The sequence below is a fragment of the Amblyomma mixtum genome, chromosome 9 (genome assembly GCF_055824585.1).
Source record: "Amblyomma mixtum isolate Tamu chromosome 9, ASM5582458v1, whole genome shotgun sequence".
In the NCBI taxonomy this organism is placed as follows: domain Eukaryota; kingdom Metazoa; phylum Arthropoda; class Arachnida; order Ixodida; family Ixodidae; genus Amblyomma; species Amblyomma mixtum.
In genome coordinates, this window is record NC_143020.1 from 46,126,162 (window position 1) to 46,148,092 (window position 21,931).

At 46.0% G+C, this 21,931-nt stretch overlaps 1 protein-coding gene across 1 annotated transcript; it reads right to left on the minus strand.

Moving 5' to 3' along the window:
- Window positions 1-489: 489 nt before the first annotated feature.
- LOC149328884 (uncharacterized) lies at window positions 490-21,535 on the minus strand. Its single transcript, XM_089559127.1, has 5 exons — window positions 21,093-21,535; window positions 14,653-14,804; window positions 4,067-4,230; window positions 3,202-3,543; window positions 490-996 (listed from the first exon to the last, which is right to left on the minus strand). Exons 1-5 carry the CDS (start codon window positions 21,533-21,535, stop codon window positions 490-492), a joined length of 1,608 nt encoding a protein of 535 aa, XP_089415253.1.
- Between the last annotated feature and the right edge of the window lie 396 nt (window positions 21,536-21,931).

The window sequence follows — 21,931 nt, forward strand, 5'->3', positions numbered from 1 at the left end:
ATCGTACGAGTACTCCCAGAGATCTCTAGATGCTAATTATAGATTAATCAATGCTGCATATATGGCCATTAGCCCAGTGAAGCTATTGCGTCGTCCCCTTAAGGAGGAGCGGAAGTGCCCCTTCCAGTTTTTGTTTTTAATCGGACTAAACTATATCGACGAGGGTGATCGCCAGTTTTTTACTAAGCCGTCTGATGAGCTCCGAACAGATCTCACAGTCTGGCATGAAGCTTTTAATAAAGCAATACTCCTTATACAAAAATGATTTGTACAGGTCAAGCAATTCAATACGAGCTAAAAATAAACGCAAAACTTTCTCGCGAACACTCAAACATAAATGGCTGAAGCTGTCAATTACAGCGTAAACAAAATATTACCAAACTGCACTACTGGCGCAAGCACGAATGCTGCGACAGACAATAACTTCTCTATTTTAGAGCGAAACGCAAAGCAGAAGAGAGTAGCAATAGTCTTCCCGTGCGCTGCACGTCAAAGAAACTGAGCATTTCTAATTATCTCGTATTCTCGCTTGTACTTGGCGAGGTACGAGCGCATGTGATAGGCCAGCGACGCTGACAGTGCCACAACAAACACCACGAGAAGCAACACAAATCTCAGTCGATGTCTTCTCAGCTTGACCTCTGGCATCGGAGCAGACGTCGACGAAACCATCTGTTCTGACTGCGGCGGCGGACCGCTCACGTTGGTACCCTTGTTTTCAAGTACGACGGCGAAGGGTCCATCTCGTGGCGCCACCATCAGTCCAGGCACAACAAGGAGCAGCGGAGGCTGCGGCGATGTCGTCGTAGACGTCGTCATCGGCTCGGCCACTACGACGTCACTGCTGCCGTTGTTGCTGCCGTTCTTTCCTGGCGAACAACGACAGATCAGGGGAGCCTGGGGAGAGGGTTCGCGCAGATTCCGAGCGCCGTGGGCGTTGATGATGTCTAAGAACTGGCCCAGGTGCCGAGACTCAGTCGAACCTGTACTCAATACCTGCAATAAGTAAGCCAGGGAGAAAAAGAAATAACAGTTCTTCGTTGAAGACAAATGGAGCATTGAGGCTTGAAGTGTACAAAATATGGGAAGCGGTACATAAACATTCACGCATTGTAAAACGAGCGAGAGCAGCATATGTGATGGATTACATTAGATGGCAGTCAACTATGAGGCACAATCAAATTGGGCCGCCCTAGTCGATTTGGAAGCTGACAAAGTGCACAATATGCAACTGTCATAAATCAGAAGAAATGATTCTGAAGCTCTATAATCAGGCGTGTTGATTTATGAGATTCAGTCTCACGATTGGGCCCGAAGTGGCCCACCTCCACAACCTATATACAGCACCGTGTCGAGTTTTTGGGCAACAATTATGCACACTGAGTAAAAGAGTAAAACACGGCGACAATCCAAAGAAACTCACAGCACAAACAATGGCCGGTAGACCATCTGCCTGGGCTTGCGCCCCATGGTTTTTTTTCCGTATATTTTGCGTTCTTTTTTCAAAACGCTGGTAATCTGTTTGAGATCGACCGTGGATTGTGCGCACTGGTCTCAAGTGCGAAACAACCGTTTCTTAGAAAATTTTTCTGCAGCATTGCGCCCGTCGAGGGTGACGAGTCTGATGGTACGTTGATTAAAGCTGAAAGCATAGAAAGTCGTATAGTTTTCCCTTGTAGCCGTATGGCTGCGCTAGGGTGGACGTCAATGAGCAATTACTCACTTATTACTTCTGGTGCATTGTCTATTGCAAATTTATTTGTTACAACGATAACAATTACTAGGAGCTCCTATGCACAGCTGATGAAACCGAATCCGTAAGTGTGGATGGCTCTTTCACTTTTTGCTTTTGGAGCTTAAAATTTATATCAAGTTCAAGTTTTAGCCGCCGCGATGACTCGGTGGTTATTTTCTGAGGAAATGAAATGGTGCAGTAACTGTCCCACGTCTCTCAGTTGACAGCCGAAGCACGCCGTAAAGAAGGGTTAAAGGGGGGAGTGATGAATAAATGAAGAAAGGAGTGCTGCAGTGGAGGGCTCCGTCCCCATGTGGTCGAAATTGTTCCCGAGCACTCCACTACGGAACCTAGAATGAAATTTTGCATCACTAAAAAGTTTATTTTAAAACTAGGGTCAATTTGAATTGCACTCCTAGTCTCAAGAAGCTTCGACAGCTTGCAAAAGCTGTACTTGAGAAGAAAATAAGGTACCGCAGCGAGAGCAACACCCCGGGCGACCAGCCGCACCATCGTGCGCCCGAACTTTGGGAAGAATCACAGTGACGGACGCTACTCCACTGTATCTTTCTCTTCATTGCTAAGAAAAGATATAGCTAAGTACAGTCGTGAAAATTATTCTGGTGTTTCTAACAATCCACTTTATTCGCGTGGATAATTGTCTTCTATTTACTTCTACGCATTTTGAGCTGAATAATCTTACCACTATCAGTATAACACTGATTAGGCTTCCCTGTGCATAGACAGAAACCTCGAGGACACACTCATGCTCCACTTTAAGGGTATGACGGAATGATGTTATTGGGTTAATGTCCTTCTCTACTTCAAAATAAATTATCATTGGGAGTCCTCACACTCCTCCTGTCCCAGTGTTGCAGCGGTTAAGTCATGCGTCAGTGCCTGCGATGGCAGGTGCTTGCCCCGATGGGGCTAGTGAGACGCAGGTTGTTCTTCTCGAGGAACCTCTCGATACCAGTCATTAACTGACTGCCACCTGCCGCGGCGGGCAGTTTGTGCACAATCTGGTGGGCAGGTTTGATGACATCAGAAGGCCGGTGACCTAGGTGCCTACTGCTTTGTCCTCTGGGAATTTTTCGTGGATTTTTCTCTCACGAGCAACGACGCCGACGCCGCATCCGATACTGACGCTTTCGCGCTAAATCTGAGGATCAACCTCCGATTCGGTTTAGCTCTTTTGCGAAAATAGGAGAAAAATCTCGTGCAGTTGGGCCACTGAGCAAAATTAATAATTTTTTCACAGTGCCACGCCTGGCGATTGGCTCACTATTATGATACATTCCAGCGGCTAAAAAGACACGGACGAAGGTAGACGAGACAGGACGAACGCGTTCGTCCGGCGTTCGTCCTGTCTCGTCTACCTTCGTCCGTGTCTTTTTAGCCGCTGGAATGTATCATAATAGTACTACCAACCAACTAGCCCAACTTTCTACGCTTGATTGGCTCACCTTTGTCGTGCGTCGGGTTGTGGTATGTTGGTAGGGTGAGAAGACCTCCACGGGAGACGCCGCCTTGGTCGTGTGCCGATGACGCTGGACGAGGGCTGGCGGCGCGAGCAGGGTGTCCTCCACCTGCTTCCTCCAGGCATCGCTTAGCTGGTCCCCATTAGCCACGCCATCGTCCAACTTGAGAGGCAGCTCACCGTCGTAGTTGAAGTGGTAGTAGTCGTCCACGGCGCCGACGTCCGCTTCATCGGCCACGTCTTCGTCCTCGCCGACCAGGAAAGACCGGACCCGACCCGAGAGTAGCTGCTTCCAGAGCTCGTGTCTTTGGTCGGGCCTGGGTGATTCCTATGGGCGGAAATTCGCCCTATTCACAATTTTCCACTACTCAGCAGCTCCTTAGCGAACCTAAGGAAGTACCCTTTCCACTGATACCACCTTGGCAAAAGCCTCAAAAGCTGAGTGTCATATAAAAGTAAGCTATTTATGATGACCTTCCATGCTTCTAATGTAGACTATGCAGAAGTTAATCTCTGCAGTTTTCTTTTTTAAAACTTTTTCAAGTTTGAAAATATTCCTTGTGCAGTCATTCTGGGTGTACCCGGTTAACCACAGCGCTCGCAATTTTATTGTATGCAGCTGTCAAGTTAAGGTTAAATACTCTTCTAACTCATCCATTCTAGAAACAACGCAGTTGCCCAGAGTTCCCACCGAATGTTAATTATACAATTATGAGTACGATTTAATACCCTGGAAACGTACTTGTCCATGCACATCATACCCCGTGTATGCACTTAGTTGAAAGCAGAAGCGAAACAGCGTTTACAGTACAAAGACGTAGAGGCAAAAGCGAGAATTCAGCCTAACCCACCTGGGCGAGCTGGGCCAGGATGCCGTTGAGGTAGTTTCGCCAATGGCGAGCATGGCTTTCGCTTTCCTGACCGCTGGCCACCAAGGCCAGCGTGAGGACGAGGAGGCGTCGCAGTTCAATAGATTCTACCCTTATTGTGCGTGCGTCGGGCTGTTCAGTGGCAGCTAGAGCAAAACAAAGACGCCAGCTGAACGCCCAGCCAGTTTGGTCTTCTTCATCTTCTTCCCAAATAACCGCACGAGCCTACGCTCACATATTTCTTCTTTACCCCCAAAACATATTAAAGTTAAGTGGTATCTGGGCTTTCAGATTCCCTATATTTGAAACCTCTAAGGAAGTTGGTTTCTAAAATAGAAGACAGAAGGTGAAATAGAACATTAACACAGAGATATTTTTTCCAGACATTGCATCTATTCTAGGTAACCTATGCCGTTACTTTGGTGTCTCATTCTTTTTGTTATTAAGGCTGGCATTTACGCTATTCTTGTCTTCCTCGCTTCACGCGTGATATCATTTCTCGAACGCTAGAATGCACAACTCTTCCGACTTATTGATGCGTCGCTTTTTTCTTCCTGCTAACAAATTTCCCCCGTTCTCTTTTGAGGTGTAGGCTGATTCTGTAATTCAGGTCATCATAGTAGTTTCACCTCATCTTGTTTAGTACCTCTTCAAAATTCAAGGATGGATGAAAACCATGTCTTCGCTACTCCCCATATTTCGACTCTCACTTGTGCAGCTCCTACAACCGCGTTTAGATAAATTTGTTTGCGATATGCAATGCAATCCTGTTGATTAACATTTTATAGGAGCGGAGGATATGTCTGAGCTAAGTGAAGTGAAGTGAAAAACATTTATTGTCCAACAGAATGAGACTACCTCACCCAGACCTCCCCTGTCCCATACCCTCAGTTGAGGGAGGAGGATCAGGAGCTAAACCCATCACCTCGTGTACAGTCGGCCGCACACTCGTCTAGAACGCTCCAACGCGCACCAGCACTGCACTACGGAGCCGCATTTTTTTCGGGTAGGGCAACTGAAATTGCTGCTGGTTCATTCAGCTGTTCTAGTGTGACCGCACCCATTTAAGCAATGTCTGCCTGCTCGCGGTCTTTTCTCAAACCGGAATCAGCTGTTTTACTTTGAGGAAGTTTTCAATGCCTTTGAAAGACGATTTTATTGCAACTGCAGAAAATTACTTTACCGCAGGGATTAAAGCCTCGCGCCCCTGGAATTCGAGGAGTGGCTTTAGACTGATTTACAATCAAGGCAGCTGATTGTTTTGCTTATCGGTTGGTAAAACAAGCCCTAAAAGGCGATCTGGTTTGAGAGCACTAGTGTGGAAGTGCTTCAATTACCAACTAACGAAAATCTACCCGTCACCCAGAGGTATGGATTTTTTGTGGGTGTATTTTCGTTCTGCACTCTAAGTATACTGAAGAACTGCTGGGAACGCCTTTTGATGGAGCATACGCTTGTTCTAATTTAAACTTATTTTTCCGGAATCGCCGCACTCTTTCGAAGAGCACGCCCGCTGCAGAGATGGATATACTCCTCTGTTAAGAAACTACAGCAAATAAAAACTGCACCTATCATATATAGGCTTTCATTTTGAGTTCTTCACCAGCTTTCTGCGTATGTTTTGCGAAATTCTGTTGTTCAACTTCACAGATCGTTGCCACGTTAGATTTTGCACAGCTCAGTATACGATGAAATAATCCAGGCAACAACTGCGTGCCTCGGATAATCTTCGCTCCGAAGAAATTTCGTGGTGCTCAACATGTTGAATACTCCCCCTTCGTGAAAGAAAAAATTGGCGTCCTGTCGTATAATTGTTTTTATTAAAAACGATTGGTAGCTTCACTTGAGCACTCTTACAGCATTCACACTGTAGTGGCACTGCAGTATGAAGCATTTAGGCCGATGTTTCGAGGCGAATAAAGAAGGTTTACGGGACCTGACCAACGTATTTTCCTTTAACTCAAGCATCATTCGCTTCTTCGAAGCGTTTTTCCACGGATGATTGCTGTTTTAAAGGAGGTGTACCAAAATGTGAATGACGGCTCTGGATGACACATAATATTTTCACTTAGCGATAGACATGTGTTTCGGACAAACTGCAACAGTTATAAGACAGTCTCTTCTCATATACATCTACACAAATGTATGCGTACACTTAAGGAGACTTTTTCAGAACCCTTCTTCAGGCGTACCACTTCTTTTCTCCAGCTCAAAAGGCGGGATCTTTATTTACATTCAACGGGATCAGGGACAGATCTAGGGAGAACGCCCACACTTTTTTCCCATATTTCCAACGAAGTTACATTTTCAACGAGACATGTGTGTCGGCTCCGTTCCTAAAAACGCCACATTATAAATCGTGACCGTTAATTGGTATACTATTGCTATATGGGGTTTAAAGTCCTAAACAGCATGGGTTTCGAGATACAACTTGGTGAAGCTCTATGGAATATTTTCAACTACCTGGCGTAAAAGCGGACTGACATTGCGCATTACTCTGACGAGCTGTGTGTAGCGGTTCCATTTAAATGAGGACGCCGCGAACAGGATCGAAATCGCATCCTGAGAATCAGCAGCCGTGCACTGCAACCACTGAGCCATAGCAGCGGGGCCGTGGGCGTAAAGTAGCGAGCAGAATCACTCGCGAGGTGCGTGCATTCGGCAACTAAAGCAGAAACGTTCGATGTACTCTATATTAACGTGATAGATTTAAGGGTTCTGCGTCGAACAAAAGCCGGCGTGCTTGCCGTGAGCAACAAATCCACGAAAAACACCCAGAGAAGCAACCTAGGAGGTAGGATGGCCGTCTAGGTAACATCACCTTGTGACAGCATCAGAACCTGTCCATTTGATTGTGAGAAAAAGACCAACCGAGCGGCAGAACAATTAAAGATTGGTCGCGAGATGTTGCCCGGGAAGAGCAACCGGGGTCCCAGAAAGCCCCATGCCGGTAGCAGCACCAGCCACAGCAGGGCAGTCGCGCAGTGCTTAAATGCTTCACAACTGCGCCAGGAGCGGTAAAAGGACTCCCAGTGATCTATTAATGTAAAGTAGAGAACGACAAATTTCGCATCTAAAGGCATAACTCATAATGCTATCGCGTCATTCCCTTAAAGGAAGGGTTTAAGTGCCCTCCTGTATTTTTATCACTTGCATAAAAAAAACACTATTAAGCCAATTGCATTCGGCTCTCGAGTTTATCTAATCATGGTCCGTTTTTTTTCCTCGCGCTCTCCTGTTACTCCTGCCTCAAGTCGGACGAGTCAAAGTGCCAGTGATGTCACTCCTAGTGACGTTTATTGCCCGTTGCGCATTTTGAATTCATTACCAGTGTGCATGGAAAGAGTTAAGCGCGCGTGACTCAATTGCACGTGGAGTGCTCCGTTTCGTAAACGCGCTGCGTAAAAAATAAAGTCTGCACTTCGCAGTGTGCTGTTTAAACACGCGCCAAACAATGGCATTGAAGTAATCTGGTGGAAAGGTGCAAAGTTGTTAGGGATTAATTACCCCCGACTTATTGATCGCACAGGATATAAAATGCACGTATGAGAAGACCTGATGGTTGAACGTTCGTGATAGTTTTTAGAGCGCTATTATTCCTTTTTTTTAAAAACCTAGGTTGAAATGGAAAGACGGACGAACGATATAAGCACATTGGAAAGCGACGCATTTAGCTTTGATAGTCTTTGATTGATTGATTGATTGATTGATTGATTGATTGATTGATTGATTGATTGATTGATTGATTGATTGATTGATTGATTGATTGATTGATCGATCGATATTTGAGGTCTAGGTGGCGCGTGCTCATGGTGCGCGGCCCATGACGTGTGGTGACTCAGCCGCTCGCTACCGTGACAGAGAAAATGGGTACTCCTAAGAAGCACTTAACAGAACAACTGCCGCAATGAAGTGAACTGCCGGAAGCAACAGAACGGAATCGTCAGTCGCCTGAGTATGCGCACATGAAATGTTGCAAAACCGAAAAGAGGATGCAACAGTACCAAGACTAGGACGTGCACACCACGAAGCCGAATCCACCGAGCGCAAAAGCACTGGTTAACGATGATAGCACTACTAGGCCACTTTTGCTTCAATTAAAAGCCAGCAAGTGGTTTTTCCCTGGTCTTAACAAGTCATTGAGCACGTATCTGCGGCTATCGCAAACTCGTGTGTTGGCGTATAATAAAATAAAATAAAATAACAGTATGACGACTTCCCGCCACCTATGATTGCGATTGAGAAGGTCGTGACGTTCTCAATTACGTTACCGCCAGTGGACTAACCACAATGCACTGCCAATTTTGAAGCCCTGAATACGCCCAAAATTATATAGCTGAAAAATTCCAAAGGACCACAAAAATGTAGGGAGCAGTCCGCCCCAGAAAATGAATTCGGGTGGATTAGAAGGTCGGATTATGATAATCCTAATATAAAATCCCATCGAAGGTACCGAAACAGTCGGGAAGAAGGCGACTAATGCATACCATATAAGGGCAACGGAACCGGTTTCAAGCGGAGTTTTGGCGAGGAAATCGCGAGAACATTGGACGTTCATTATAGGCACCATAGCTGGCAATAGTAATGCCATCACATTTTTTGCTTTGAGAATGTGGTTAAGAAGGCTGAGAGGTTTTTTGCATATAACATATGCCGATCTATTAGGGCGAAAGATTTACCTGAATCACTGACTTGCCCCTCTAGAGAAAACTACTTAACAGCAGTCCGGTAGCGGTGGGTTTGAAGCAGTGATGGATCTGTTGGCAGCATTTGCTCCTCGGACATGTATACAGCCTAGCAGTAGGCGGATATTCTAGCAACCAGGTCTAACGCCTTTTCTTTCTCATTCTCCTTAATGTCTTCAGTGGGTTCCCCTACCGACCACGAAGGGCGTGAAAGGCTGCCAGTAGCAGCGTGCTACACTTGTTAATCCATGCATGTTTAAGGAAATAAACAAAAATCTGCAAAGCAAGGTCACAATTTCGCCCAAGGTTAAAAGATCCGATGAGATTTCTTTTTTGGGCGGCTTTTTGTTGCAATTCCTGGTCAAGGCGTTTGCTGCTTCCTTTTTGTTATTTGGTGGAGGGGAGCTTAGCGAGAGAGTAGAGCGCAACGCTTAGCGCCGCACGCGCGGTGGGCGTTCTTATACCAATATCGCACTTGTCTAATGGATTGCGGCGCGCCAGAGTAGGCGCTCCTGTCTATACTACTCCGAGTTCTAATCTGAGAGCACTGCAACCGCAACACAGTGGTGAAAATTCCGAAGTTTGTCACAAAAGACACTTTCATGAGTTTTGATGATGATAATTTGGTGTTAACGTCTCAAGGACATCTTTGCGCAAAGGGTGATTTTCACAAGGTAATATCAGAGGGTAATTTTCTTTAGACAAGGTGGGGCCATGATCACTTTCTCAAGCACATCGTCCCAGAGGAGACGACCACCTGGCCAGGGGAAGCCGGCACACATTGGAAACCTGTAAACACTGCGAGGCGCTAGAGATCGTAATCAGCCCCTTCCGAATGCGAGGCGGATTCTAAAAGCACTAGGCCATCCCAGAGCTACCTTCAAGGTGCTTAGCTTTTTTTTTCTCTGGACACAGCTGTAATGCTTCAGTTAAGATATATGCTTCTTGGTCTTCTTCGAAAACAGGTTTCTTAATGTCCTCGGAGGTACCGCACCAGATTTCGCAGTCCGTTACTGTGATCGGTTATTATGTTGTAGGAATGAAGCGGATTCGCCAAAATATGCTCACACCTCTGCAGTAACAGGCGCCTGGCTTCGATTAGGTGCATCCCTACAAAGCGTTAACGACAGAAGCGCTCAACTGACAGATTACTAGACCATTACGGCAGGTAGTCTTAGTGTAATCCGCGGAGCTGAAATAAAGCTCCAAGACGGTAACAGATGTCTAATATAGCATTAACAACGCAAAATTAGCAACGGCTAGAATAAACTACATCGTAATTATTTTTTATGCCATGTCTTTTGCACCTGTTCGTCATATGTTGTGTAGCTGGACAGTATTCGCGTCCGCCGCGGTGGCTCAGTGGTTATGGCGCCCGGCTGCTGACCCGTAAGACGCGGGTTCGATCCCAGCCACGGCGGCCGAATTTCGATGAAGGCGAAATTCTAGAGTCCCGTGTGCTGTGCGATGTCGGTGCGTGTTAAAGAACCCCACATGGTCGAAATTTCCGGAGCCCTTCACTACGGCGTCCCTCATAGCCCGAGTTGCTTTGGGACGTTAAACCCCAATAAACCAAATCAAACCAAACCAAAGTATACGCACTGAAGTGCACGAACAGCTGAGACGTCGGCGCTACCAGCTGTGGTGTAAAATGAGAGTATATTGTGCTAAGTGGTCAGATGGCAGTTGTTGCATTTTTTGGAAAACGCTATAATATTTATTATAACTGGAATGATAAAGAAAACAGGCAAGCCAGGGCAAGTGCCAGCTATCGCAGCGGTGTGATTAAGCAAAGAATTTTGAGTCGTCTTCTTAAATAAACTTCATTTCACAGTAGATGTCTGCGTCTCTCTGAAGTGCTTCTTAATATGTCCGTTGTAACCTTCACGTTGTTTCAGTTGCAGAATGCTACAGAGAACAACCAGGCATGCGCAAAAAAAAACAAACAGAGTAGTCCAGCGATTGAAAATAAAACACGTAAAATTACATAAAAAATTATCCAGCCGTTCAACTCTGTCATTATCCCGCACGATGCTCAGTGCTGACGAAAGAAAATTTTAACACGCTATCCTGGCTACAGTAGAGCCTGCCGAAAAATGTTTTTGTAGCGAGCAGATGCAAAACTACGCGTTCACCGTTTTTCTCTAATGGGTATTTTGAAGAAAGGCGTTGCCGACAAAATGAGAACCAGCTGGTTGAAATTTAGCGTACACTGCAGGGTAAACATAGCCAATAGATCACGATGATTTAAAGGTGCTTCCTTAATTAAAAATAAAAAAACGTTGTGTCACCGCTCAAAAACCGCACCGTTCAGGAAGCACCCGAACGTTTTATTCCAGTGGTAATCTACCATTTTCAGGTTTTACGCTTAGCTCTTTTGTTCGGCTGATTGACAGGACTGAAACACAGAGTAGTGTACCTTTTCGCGATGTACTCGTGTGATGCGAATGGTAGAGTAGCCTTAGTACCAGGAGTGACGAGGCACATAAGAACCGGATTTGAAAAAAATATGTTTTATCTGATTGACCAGAAGCAGTGACGACACTCCTTTTTGATTGCGACGGCCGATTATATCATCTGTTCATTTTAGAGTTTGCTCTTCCACGAACCGGAAGCAACAGTGCATTCAAGTTAATATTACCATTCGAGGCACGTGCCTCAGTTATTATGAATCGTTTATTTTTTTACTCTGGTTCCTTTCTCAACTGCCTGCGCTGTATGTCTTAAATTCCGTATTTACAGGATTCTGACGCTCCCTCTAGTATAACTTGCACAATTTTTTCAGTCATAAAAAAGCGCATGATGAATTAGATTGTATCGTGCACGAGATTTTTACACTTCAATAAGCAGACGACTGGGGCTAGTTGGCATAAAATGTTTTGCAGTTGGTAGCGCTAACTTTGACGAACAACTTAGGACAGGCACAGAGACAAGACGAACAGAACGAGCGCTAAACTTTCAACTGTTTTATTATTCAGACGGAAAAGGCTATGAAAGGAAAGGCTGCTTCTGGTCAATCAGATAAAACATTTTTTTCAAATCCGGTTCTTTTGTGCCTCGTCACTCCTGGTACTAAGGCTACTCTACCATTCGCATCACACGAGTACACCGTGAAAATGTACACTACTCTGTGTTTCAGTCCTGTCAATCAGCCAAACAAAAGAGCTTAGTCACACACAGTCATACTTGCTTTGACACCAGATAGGCATATTCTTTTCTGGTGAATTTGGCGGACGGGCTGCTCACATTCAAGGTCTCAAGTTGTTCGAAAAAATAGCGCTACCCACTGCAAAAGAAAAAAAAATCATAACTTGATAAGAAGTACGCATGAGAGCCCACTCTGTTGTCACTTGGCTCCATACACAATAACTTATTGTACAGCGCTCGCTTTCTTAACCCGTTCCTTCTTGCCCTCGTCAGCGTCCGCAGTGCAGGCTTGGCAGCGAGCTAGATAGCTGCGCCCCGATATCATCATGGCTGGTTTATTTATTTATTTATTTATTTATTTATTTATTTATTTATTTTATTTACAAATACTGCAGGCCCTTCTCGGGCCCATGCAGGAGTGGATACAAAGAAGACAATACAGGGGAACAAGTCAGGTACTTATATAATACAAAATAAGAATCCATCATCATAGCGGCATCGTGTTGGTAATGATGCCAATCAGGGAATCGAAAATAGCGGGTTCAGCACGTAAACAATTATCGTTACAAAAAGTACGGAATGAGTGTCAGTACTATAGCTTTATCACCGTGGCATTATTGATTGATAAATCAATGCTATTGACATCCCCTATCAATGATTCATCTGAGTTGCAGTTTATAGCAGTCGAGGGTAGTTTATTCCAGCTAGATATAGCCCATGGAAACAAAGACTATTTATGGGCGTAATATGGCTTATGGGTTGACGAATTGCTTTCTCATGGTTGGTTCTAGAAGAGTGACGAAATGGCTCCTGTAGGTACACTTCTGTTGACATGTTCAATTTACTGTGATAAAGTAAGAACAGAACTTTTAGTCTATGTAGTTCTACGCTGTGCCAAGCTGTGAAGATCTGCTTTGTGAACTAAGTTAGATACGCTGGAATGTCTGGAAAAGTTTGAGTATACAAATCGTACTGGTAAGTTTTAAATGCGCTCTAGTTTGCCTATTAAATATTACTGATGTGGACTCCAAAAACTTTCGACGGGAGCTCAGGCGGCGCTGGCGCGCTAGGAGACTTGCAGAACGCCAATACACTTGCGCGCCCTGCACGGGAACGTTGGCGGCGGTCGCGAGTTCGGCGCGGTCCTGCCCAGCTGCGCCAGTGTGTGCGTAGAAACCCTGCGCACTCATGATCACCTTTTTTTAACATCGGGCGTCGAAGTGAGCTCGGCGCGTCGTAGCAACCGGCGTTTTGAAGCTGGCTCAAGTCGAGGTGGACACCTTGGCGACGGGAGGCTTAGATGACTAGTAAGGCCCTTCGGTATCCACGAGTGCTGTAGCTGATATCGCTAATTTCGATGCGCAAGAAGCACGATGGCGCTATTTTCGTGATGAAAATGACAGTAAGGTGTTGCTGGCGTAGTTTCTTTTTCGTACTCAATTTTAACGCTCATGTCATTAGTAGCCTTTTCTTCCGGAAGAAAGCAGCTCATTAGAATCGATTAAATCTGATATTAGAAAAATACAAAAGGCTTAGTCAATATGCTACGACGGATTCGGAGGAAGAACGCTTTAAAGTGCTTTACACTACCCTAAACAGTTTTGTAGCTTTGTTCAGCATTCGGGCAAACCAGTACTTCATCATGAACCTCCAAAGAGCAGTCTACGCATGAGGCTGCTGGGAGGCAGCCTGACGAAAGTAACAACACAGCCCATATGCACGAAAAAGTACTTTATTAGGAGCAAAAAGAAAACTAATTTAAAAGTTAGCCGCTTCATTGAGCCTTATTAGTGACATCTCTATGTGCTTGACAGTCGGCCTACAATTACATCATTCTCGTCATTGTGTTAAAAGTACACAGCTTCAGAGTCTAACAGGGGCCATGCACCCAGCCACCCCAAAGACCAGCTATTGTCATGTGTTCCGCGCCTAGTTTAGTGACAACAAGAAGCTTTCTTACTGTATATTAACTTTCGCATCCCTTTCTTGGGAGTTCCCCATTCGTGGTTATCATCAGGCCACTAAATACAGCCCTTATTTTCACTTTTTTTTCAGCAAATTTCTTTTTGAACAAAAATTGCGCCCAGTCTAAGGTGCGCAAGCTGAACCTTAGGCCAGAACAACCAGGCTACTCATTATTAGACGCTAGGATTACTAAATAACACTGCACTTCGGCGGTTCACGTCAACTGACGATGGCATCGTTCTTACCTATAGGGCTTATTTCTAGGTTCAAGGTGTAGTGGGCTACCAGATATGCACAAAGGGAGAGTTCCGAAAGTACTTACAGTGCACGTGGCTTCGAGTCATGACAGCAATTTTCCTCGGGTAATGTTATATCGCTCTCTAAGACAGGAATAAAAGCAACTAACTCGTATCCAGTAGAAGCTGCTGCATCAGAAAAACTCACTTCATAAAGATATATTTCGGGGTGCAATTACACTCCCTTAGTCTCTATATTTAAAGCAAGGCGCATGCAGTAACAACTGGTCGTCAGTTAAAAGAGGCACAAGGATTCAGTGGTCTATGTGGTCACCGTTTCCTTGCGCGGTTCTTTCGTCAAAGTCAGCCATTTCTTTAGTGCAGGTATGAGGTGTGTCTTCGCAGTGGATTTTGAAGTGCTGCTTGAGGGCAGTCGTTTTGGAGAAGGTCTTCCCGCATACCAAGCACAATAAACCCATTGGGACTTCCAAGTCCATCGTTGCTTGCAGCGTCGGCGATGTTGACCGTTCCTCACTGAATCCGATGTGCCCATTCTTGTGGTGCGTCGTCGAGGGACTTTTGGAGGAATCGCTAAACAGTGCTACTTCATTGCAGTCTTCCATGCGAACTGTGCAGTCGAGTGGCGTCAAGTCTTCGCCAGCTTTTACCGATTCGTTGACGGCGTAACTGCAAGAGAAAAGTATTACGACTTGCGAGCTTATACAGCGGCGAAGCGCAGAACGAGGCTACAATGCCAAATAATACAATTTTAACCAAAAAGGGTTAAGATGGGGCGGGAGATCAGTCAGTTTGTAGACAAGCTGTGGACGGAATGAGCTTTAGGCTCCAGCAAATGCTCTCATACGGGTGGAATGTTTTCAATCTTCGATGATTCATTAAAACTATATGCAACACGTAAGCCGCCAATAGAACTGACGACTGAAATATAACGAAGAAGACACGCACCTGCGCAAACTAAAACGTACCTTCAACCAAAAAGGCCTAGTGCATTGTCGCCTTTTGCTACAGTTCTCTTTATTAAAAAAGGGTTTACCTGACGCTTAAGAATTCCGAAAATTGAAGTTTTTCTTCCATGCAATACAAATAGCATGCACTGACTGACTGAAGGGTCTGGCGCAATGCGTATCCCATTTGAAGCAGAATTAACGGATCGGGCTTTCATTCGACAGAAGCTTTGGCTTCGTAGCTCAGCGTCACAGTTTCGTGGTTTCTTCCTGCAGATGGCGGAGTTCATTCGTGCACCTTCTAATGCTAGACCACCCAGATCTTTTCGAGCACGTAACTTGCACGAGTACCAACAGGGACCATGCTTCTAACTACGGCGGTCTGAGGGCGCAGAGACCATTACGTTAGCATACTGTCATGCTACCTCTGGCAGAAATATAAACTACGTGGAAGTCACGGCCAGTTACAGACGGGGTCCCTGCTCACCCCGGTGCTATAGCTAAGCACGTGTGTCCGAGTGTGTACGCGAGTGACATATGCAGACTGTGCGCGAAGGAGAGAGCCACCGCGGCTCACATCCTTTGGGACTGTAGCGTAAATCCGCGCGAAGCCAGCGAGAAGACGACGATCCCGCCGCAGCTAGAGGCTGCAACGAGGAGCTGTGATCATAAGACACAACTCAAGGCCGTCCAGCAGGTCTCGGCAGCTCTCGCGAGGCAGCGACCGAGCGAAACCGAGGAGAGGGGGGCGGCACCCCCAGGAAGGGGGCGGCGGCCCTCTCGAACCCACGGAAGTAGCGAGGGACGTAACAAGACCTCAAGCAGCACAACGCACGAGATTGACGTAGTGGCCGCGTCGCGGTAAAAGCTTGTCCTCCCTGCTTGGAGGGAGCCTAACCGACTCTGCAGGCTTTCTAAATAAAAGTTGTTCTCTCTCTCTCTCTCTCTCGAAGTCACGGCTTGTAGCAAGGTTGACAATCTGGTACTTTTATTGACGCAGTTATGTATCAATAAAATCACTGGAACAGAAGGTTTGGGTTATGCGGTTAATGTTGGGTTGTGTCTCAATGCGACCCAGGATGTGAGGGACGCCGTAGTGAAGGGCTTCGGAAATTTTTTCCACCTGGGGTTCTTTAACGTGCACTAAAATCGCACAGTACATGGGCCTCTTTGATTTCGCCTCCATCTAAATTCGACCTCCACGGCCGGGATCACACCCACGTTTTTCGGGTAAGCAGCTGAGTGCCATAAACACTGAGCCACTGCGGAGGCCTGGAACTTGGATTTTTGGGCTTATGGGGGTTTAACGGCACAAAGTGACTCAGGCTATGAGGGACACAGTAGTGAAGGGCTCCGGAAATTTCGACCACCTTTGGTTCTTTAACATGCACTGACATCGCACACTACATGGGCCTCTAGAATTTCGCTTCCATCGAAATTCAGCCGCCGCGGCCGGGATCGAACCCCATCTTTCGGGTCAGCAGCCGAATGCAATAACAACTGAGCCACCGCGGCAGCTTGGAACTGAAGAAGTAACATAATTATGCTAAAAGAGCTTTGCTGATTGATTAAACCATGAAGTGGCAGTATTTTAAATTCAGAAATTTTAAAAACCAAGTTAGGCGGTTTATATAGAGAGTAAGCCTTTAATCCACCGCAGCCAACACTTTGGCGTACGTGGGGCACAGGCAGAAGTCACACGCACGTAAAACGGCTTAGATACACATTATTCGTCCTGAACCGTTGAAACTTCGCGCTGTTCAAAAAAAAATGTCGCCAGTGATGTCACGTTATTATCTCCTCTTTCCGCCCTCACGCGGCGTCTCATTAGCTAACCTACTTACATGATAAAATGTTAAGTTCGAAACCGGAGCTTTACAAATGGCGTGGTTATAGAGCATTATAGCAAACATGTCCAGGCTTCAACGGATAATGTGTTTAACTTGACTTTTGCGTCTGTGTTCGATATAATGTCGACTGGGTGTGCACTACTATATGAGGACGACACCACAGCAGACGTCGTCAGAAGCCCCGCTCACTGCTCTATCCTGGGTAGGCATTACGTAAGATGTTGTTTGCGTACGATGCAAACCTCAGTTGACGGTCCTCTCCTTTTTCCACAACTTTACCCGTTCGAGTACACAAGTTCTTTCTCACCTTCTGGCTTTGTCGAACGGGCAGATGCAGCAAGGCCTCTTTGCTCTTGGCATCTCCTGCGGGTGGGCGTCCGGATCGTTCCGGAAAAAGTAAGTATCGCAACTATCCCTCTGAAGCAGCGTGTCGGGACCTGCGTGAAATGATTTTTCGGTGTTTAATCCTTCAAATATCAAGAAATTAGTGTAACTCTTAACAGGGAAGAAAAATTCATAATCACAGACGTTTGGTTCATCGTGAAGGGATAGGACCGGTACCGGCATCTTGCTCAGCGCCGTCTCCTAATCCTATGTTTCTCAGGGCCAGAGGGGTTAGCGTGTCGGGGTAGCCGGCAAATACAGAAGTTTTCGATTACCACCTGGTGCTGTGTGGACACCACCTTTTCTCAAAAGACGATTATGCAGCTATCTCTGCAGAAAGGACTGTTCGTAAGGGGACAGTGGGAACAAACTGATAGATTTTTTTTAAATCACAGTATCTATAGAGGCGCTGACTTGAAATCGTCGCACAAAAAAGCACACAAATGTCCCAGAGACCAGGTTGTTTCCACAAGCGAAATGCGGTACGCAGTGACAGAGGATGGATTCCACCGCCGTTCAGCTCTAAACTGTGATCACAGAGAACTTTTCTACACGGATGTGGTCGGTTTTATTCGTGTAGCAGGAAAGTTTTTAAATTACATTTTACCTGCTAAATTGCATCTTTTACTTCTGGAGCACCATTCACATAGCCAGAGAGCCATAGAATTGACCCCACTAAAGAATGCACTCCGACACATGCTTTTTGAAAGCATTAGTAGCAACAATGCATTAGCGCCGAAGAGGGTGTGTTAAGAAAATCTTTATTCAGGTTTTTCAACTTCAAACTATATTGGATGCGCGGATAGCCAGTACTACTTTTAACATCTCTGTTGAGAAGTACTTGGCAGTCTGCCTACGCCGAGTTGCAGAGTGACTGCCTGCAGTAATTAGAGCCCGCGGTCAAAGCCGAATGTTCCATGAAAGACGCATCATCATGAGCCTGAGTGCGTCCACTGCAGGGCAAATCCCTCTCCCATGGCTCTCCAGTTAACCCAGGAAAAACGCAGTAGACAATATTTGGTGCTGGCATCATTTTTAGCTTCGCTAAAACGGTTTAGCCATCAAAGAAGAACGAAACAAGACGCCTAATCCTACCGTCTTTCCAGCTTCCCTTTGTTCCATATACTCGTTTCGTAATTGCTATGCTAATGTTTTCTTGCAGCCATTTATGAACTACTCGTGTCTTTCTGGTCTCCACACGATAGGTGGCGAGGTGCTCAACGCACTCGGCTGAGCTGAACAGAATATGTTCCCGACAGCATAGGCGCTTTCGTTTGTTATTTTATGAAACACCTGTACCGCTTTTTTTTCTATATGGGTTTCTGTGGTGTTTAGTTAGGACAAACTGTAAAATTACATCTTCCTTAGTTATCAGTCACGAAGCCTAATAACACAATAAAGTCTATCGAGATTATGATTCATCAACATTTTACTAACACCTTCTTGAAGTTACGTAACGTAATTATCTTATGTAACTTGCTTTCGCCGAAAAACAGATTGCTTCATTCACTAGCAGCTGGACATCGGAAGCAATTATAAAGTGGATGTCAGTGCAAGCACCTAACGAACAAGACAAGGTCGGTGGTATTGGTCCGAGCACCTCCCATGTGCCTGCCACCGGAAAACAACAGACGCTGCTTTTAAAGTGCCGCAAACGGTGGTGCACAATTAATCTTCGCGAGACACTTTGGTTCATGTGCACGGGTAGCCGTTGCCGTAGAATGTGAAATTTATACTCCACGTGGCGTCATATCATTGAAAGGGAAGGGTGCCATGGCTTTCGAGGCTACTGAATAGCGACGCAATATCAGTCTTGCACACAACAGCAACTTTCCGATTCACATGCACTATTACCTGGGAAACTTAGGCTGTCCAGAAGTTAAACTAAATTTTGCGTGCGCGCCGCTTCCCTAACAAAAGGGTTCAGCCTAAGTTAAGGACAACGCAGCGAGCTATGGAAAGAAAAATGACAGGTGTAACGTTAAGAGATCGGAAGCGGGCGGAGTGGGTGAGGGAACAAACGCGGTTTCATGGCATCCTAGTCGAAATCAAGAGGAAGAAATGGGCTTGGGCAGGGCATGTATTGCGAAGGCAAAATAACCGATGCTCCTGAAGAGTAACGGACTATGTTGCGGGAGAAGGCAAGTGTAACAGGGGGCGGCAGAAAATTAGATGTACAGATGAGATTAAAAAGGGGGGGTACAGGGGCTGCAATTTCTGTGGAGGCAGCCGCATGCAGAAAAAAGATATCACGGGGACAGGGAAAGTAACAGTGACACAGAAGTGAGCTAAGTGTACAGAAATCAAGAGAAGTTTATGATGTGCGTTTTAAGAAAAAAAAACCTGTGAGGAGAGGCGAAGCAGACCATCGGAAATTATTGAAGCACGACGGGCCACGCATTCTATATGTGGCGCAACACCTACCACTCTACTGGACAGCGGGACATTGCAAAAGTATTTTTTTCCCAATTCGCTTCCCGTGAGCATTGTCCGTGAAAGTGCAAGCACACCACGGCACAACATTCTTTGCATTAGTGAGAAGCAGGTGACTGGAAACCCGTTGAAGATATGGATTCCCTAGGTGACTAACCTACCAAAACAGAAAATACAAGCCGAACAGCAGTAGATAGCTAACACTTTCTTCTCCGCAGTATGGACCCTTTTTTTCGGAAGACTAGAGCGCGTCAGCAATCTCGTTCCCTCCCGGCACGCTATCACAACTACAGGGCAACTTTCCTGCCATTCTCCAAAACACAATATGCTCCGTTTTGCTTTCTTTTTTTTACACAGATTGAAAATGTGCCGTAATATTCCCCGAACTGATAAGACTATTTAGGGTAACACCATTTCTTGTGTTCGTTCGAAACCAGCTTTGAGTGCAAAAAAGAAGCTTAAAATTATCGTACAAATGCAGTCGCCCGTAATACCTTAAAACATTAAATAGTTCCGATTTGCATAGGTGCAGCGCATCAAAATACAAGGAAACGGCAAACTAGATGGACACAAACAGCGCTTGACTTGTGGTGCCAGACTATCTGTGCTTGACTCGTTCACCTTTCCTTTATATTTGCTGAGCGGAAGCTGTGCAAACGGGAAGCAACAAGCCCACGTCTCGACGTCAGCTCAATCGCGTGCTCCTTTTAACTTTTAACGTTTTAACTTCATTTCCAGAAGGTAAGCAAGCTAGTCTTTTTTTCTTGTGCCTTCCTCTGCTTTTCTGCAGAAGAAATAAAGAGTGATTAATTCATCGACAATTTGCTGTCAGGTTCATTTTCAGGCGTTTAATCTGATTTTTGATTCCTACACGTGAACGGGCCAGAGTGGTTCCGAGGCTTACTTTGGTTAATTTCATCAGGTATGAATCAATGTAAGGCAGTTTGTACGTCACTGCTACGGAGTGAAGCCATTTCACAAAGCCAGACCGTGGCAGCGGAGTATTTTACTCGGCTGAAAAATGACACCGTCTGAAGAAAGAAAACCAAATCCTAGTAAAGTAAGATACCTTACCGCAATGTGGGCGATCGTCGCGTCCGGTCGCCTGATCCTTGTCTGCATTCGGAGATGGTAGCGCATCACCATACCGCGTCTTCCCATTCAGTCTTTCACAAAAATAGACTAGTGTTCTGCGTCCAGCGCAAAACGCTGCGTCTAGGTCTTCGTAAATTCCATCAAGGGGAACAGCCGGGTAGCTAATCAGAGCAATGTTCAGAGCAACCTGAAAGCGACGCTCGATGCTTGCTCCAACCGCATGGACCGCCAGTAGCGGTAGTCCGCACCATAGGACCACGCATATCACCGTGTGCTTGGAGGGCCACGACTCGTTGTCTTCGGTGAGCAGTGCAGCATAGAACACCCCTTCGAGCATGTGCCACGCGAGCTTCACTCCGTAGTCCGGGACACGAAGGGCTGCAGCGATGTGCTCGAGCAATGTCGGGCAGTCCAGAGCCAGTCCTGCAGTGGCGTTCAGTCCATACAGTTGCCAGGAGGATAGTATCTTCCGCGGCAGCAGCCGGCAGTACAGTTCGGCTACACGTCCCAAGCGGTCTTCTTCCGAATCCACGTCGAGGACAGCATCGCAGATTTCGCTGACGGCGTCTTCGACGGGCGATGTCTTGAAGCCCGAAAGCCACGGTACACTCACTTTTAGATAACGGAGCAGTGCTTCTGGGTCAAACCGACTGAGGTCGTAAGGCAGTGTTGCCAGGTCTGTTAGTATCATAACGGCAGCGGAACTAAAATGAAGGACTCAGCGATATTTACCGAGGCGGAGCAATGGCCTAGCAATTCACTAGGTGTGAGCTCTTAAGTTGGCTGTGCAGGAAAACAGGAACGGAGCACACAAACCTAGCACAAAACCTCGGCCACACCGCAGAACAACACGGAAAATCCTTTGACGCCTGAGCAGGTTTACCAACGACTAACCAGAAGTTCATGCTGTAGCGCAATGTCGCCTCGTAAGTAGCGCACGGCTGTGATGAGTTGAATAAAAAAAAATTTCATGCCGAGATAATCCATGCATACTGTGATCTGAAGTCGCTATCATAGGTCTTTATCGTGTATATCGCTTTCCCATCAAAATGAAAGCGGCATACGAAATATAAAAACTCTGCAGCAG

Coding starts and splice junctions, on each gene's coding strand:
- LOC149328884 (XM_089559127.1), bottom strand. CDS start 21,535: ATGATACTAACAGACCTGGCAACACTGCCTTACGACCTCAGTCGGTTT. Junction 4,231..14,652: donor GAATGGGCACATCGGATTCA/GTGAGGAACGGT, acceptor GTTTTGCTCTAG/CTGCCACTGAACAGCCCGAC. Junction 997..3,201: donor CAACCCGACGCACGACAAAG/GTGAGCCAATCA, acceptor TACTTATTGCAG/GTATTGAGTACAGGTTCGAC.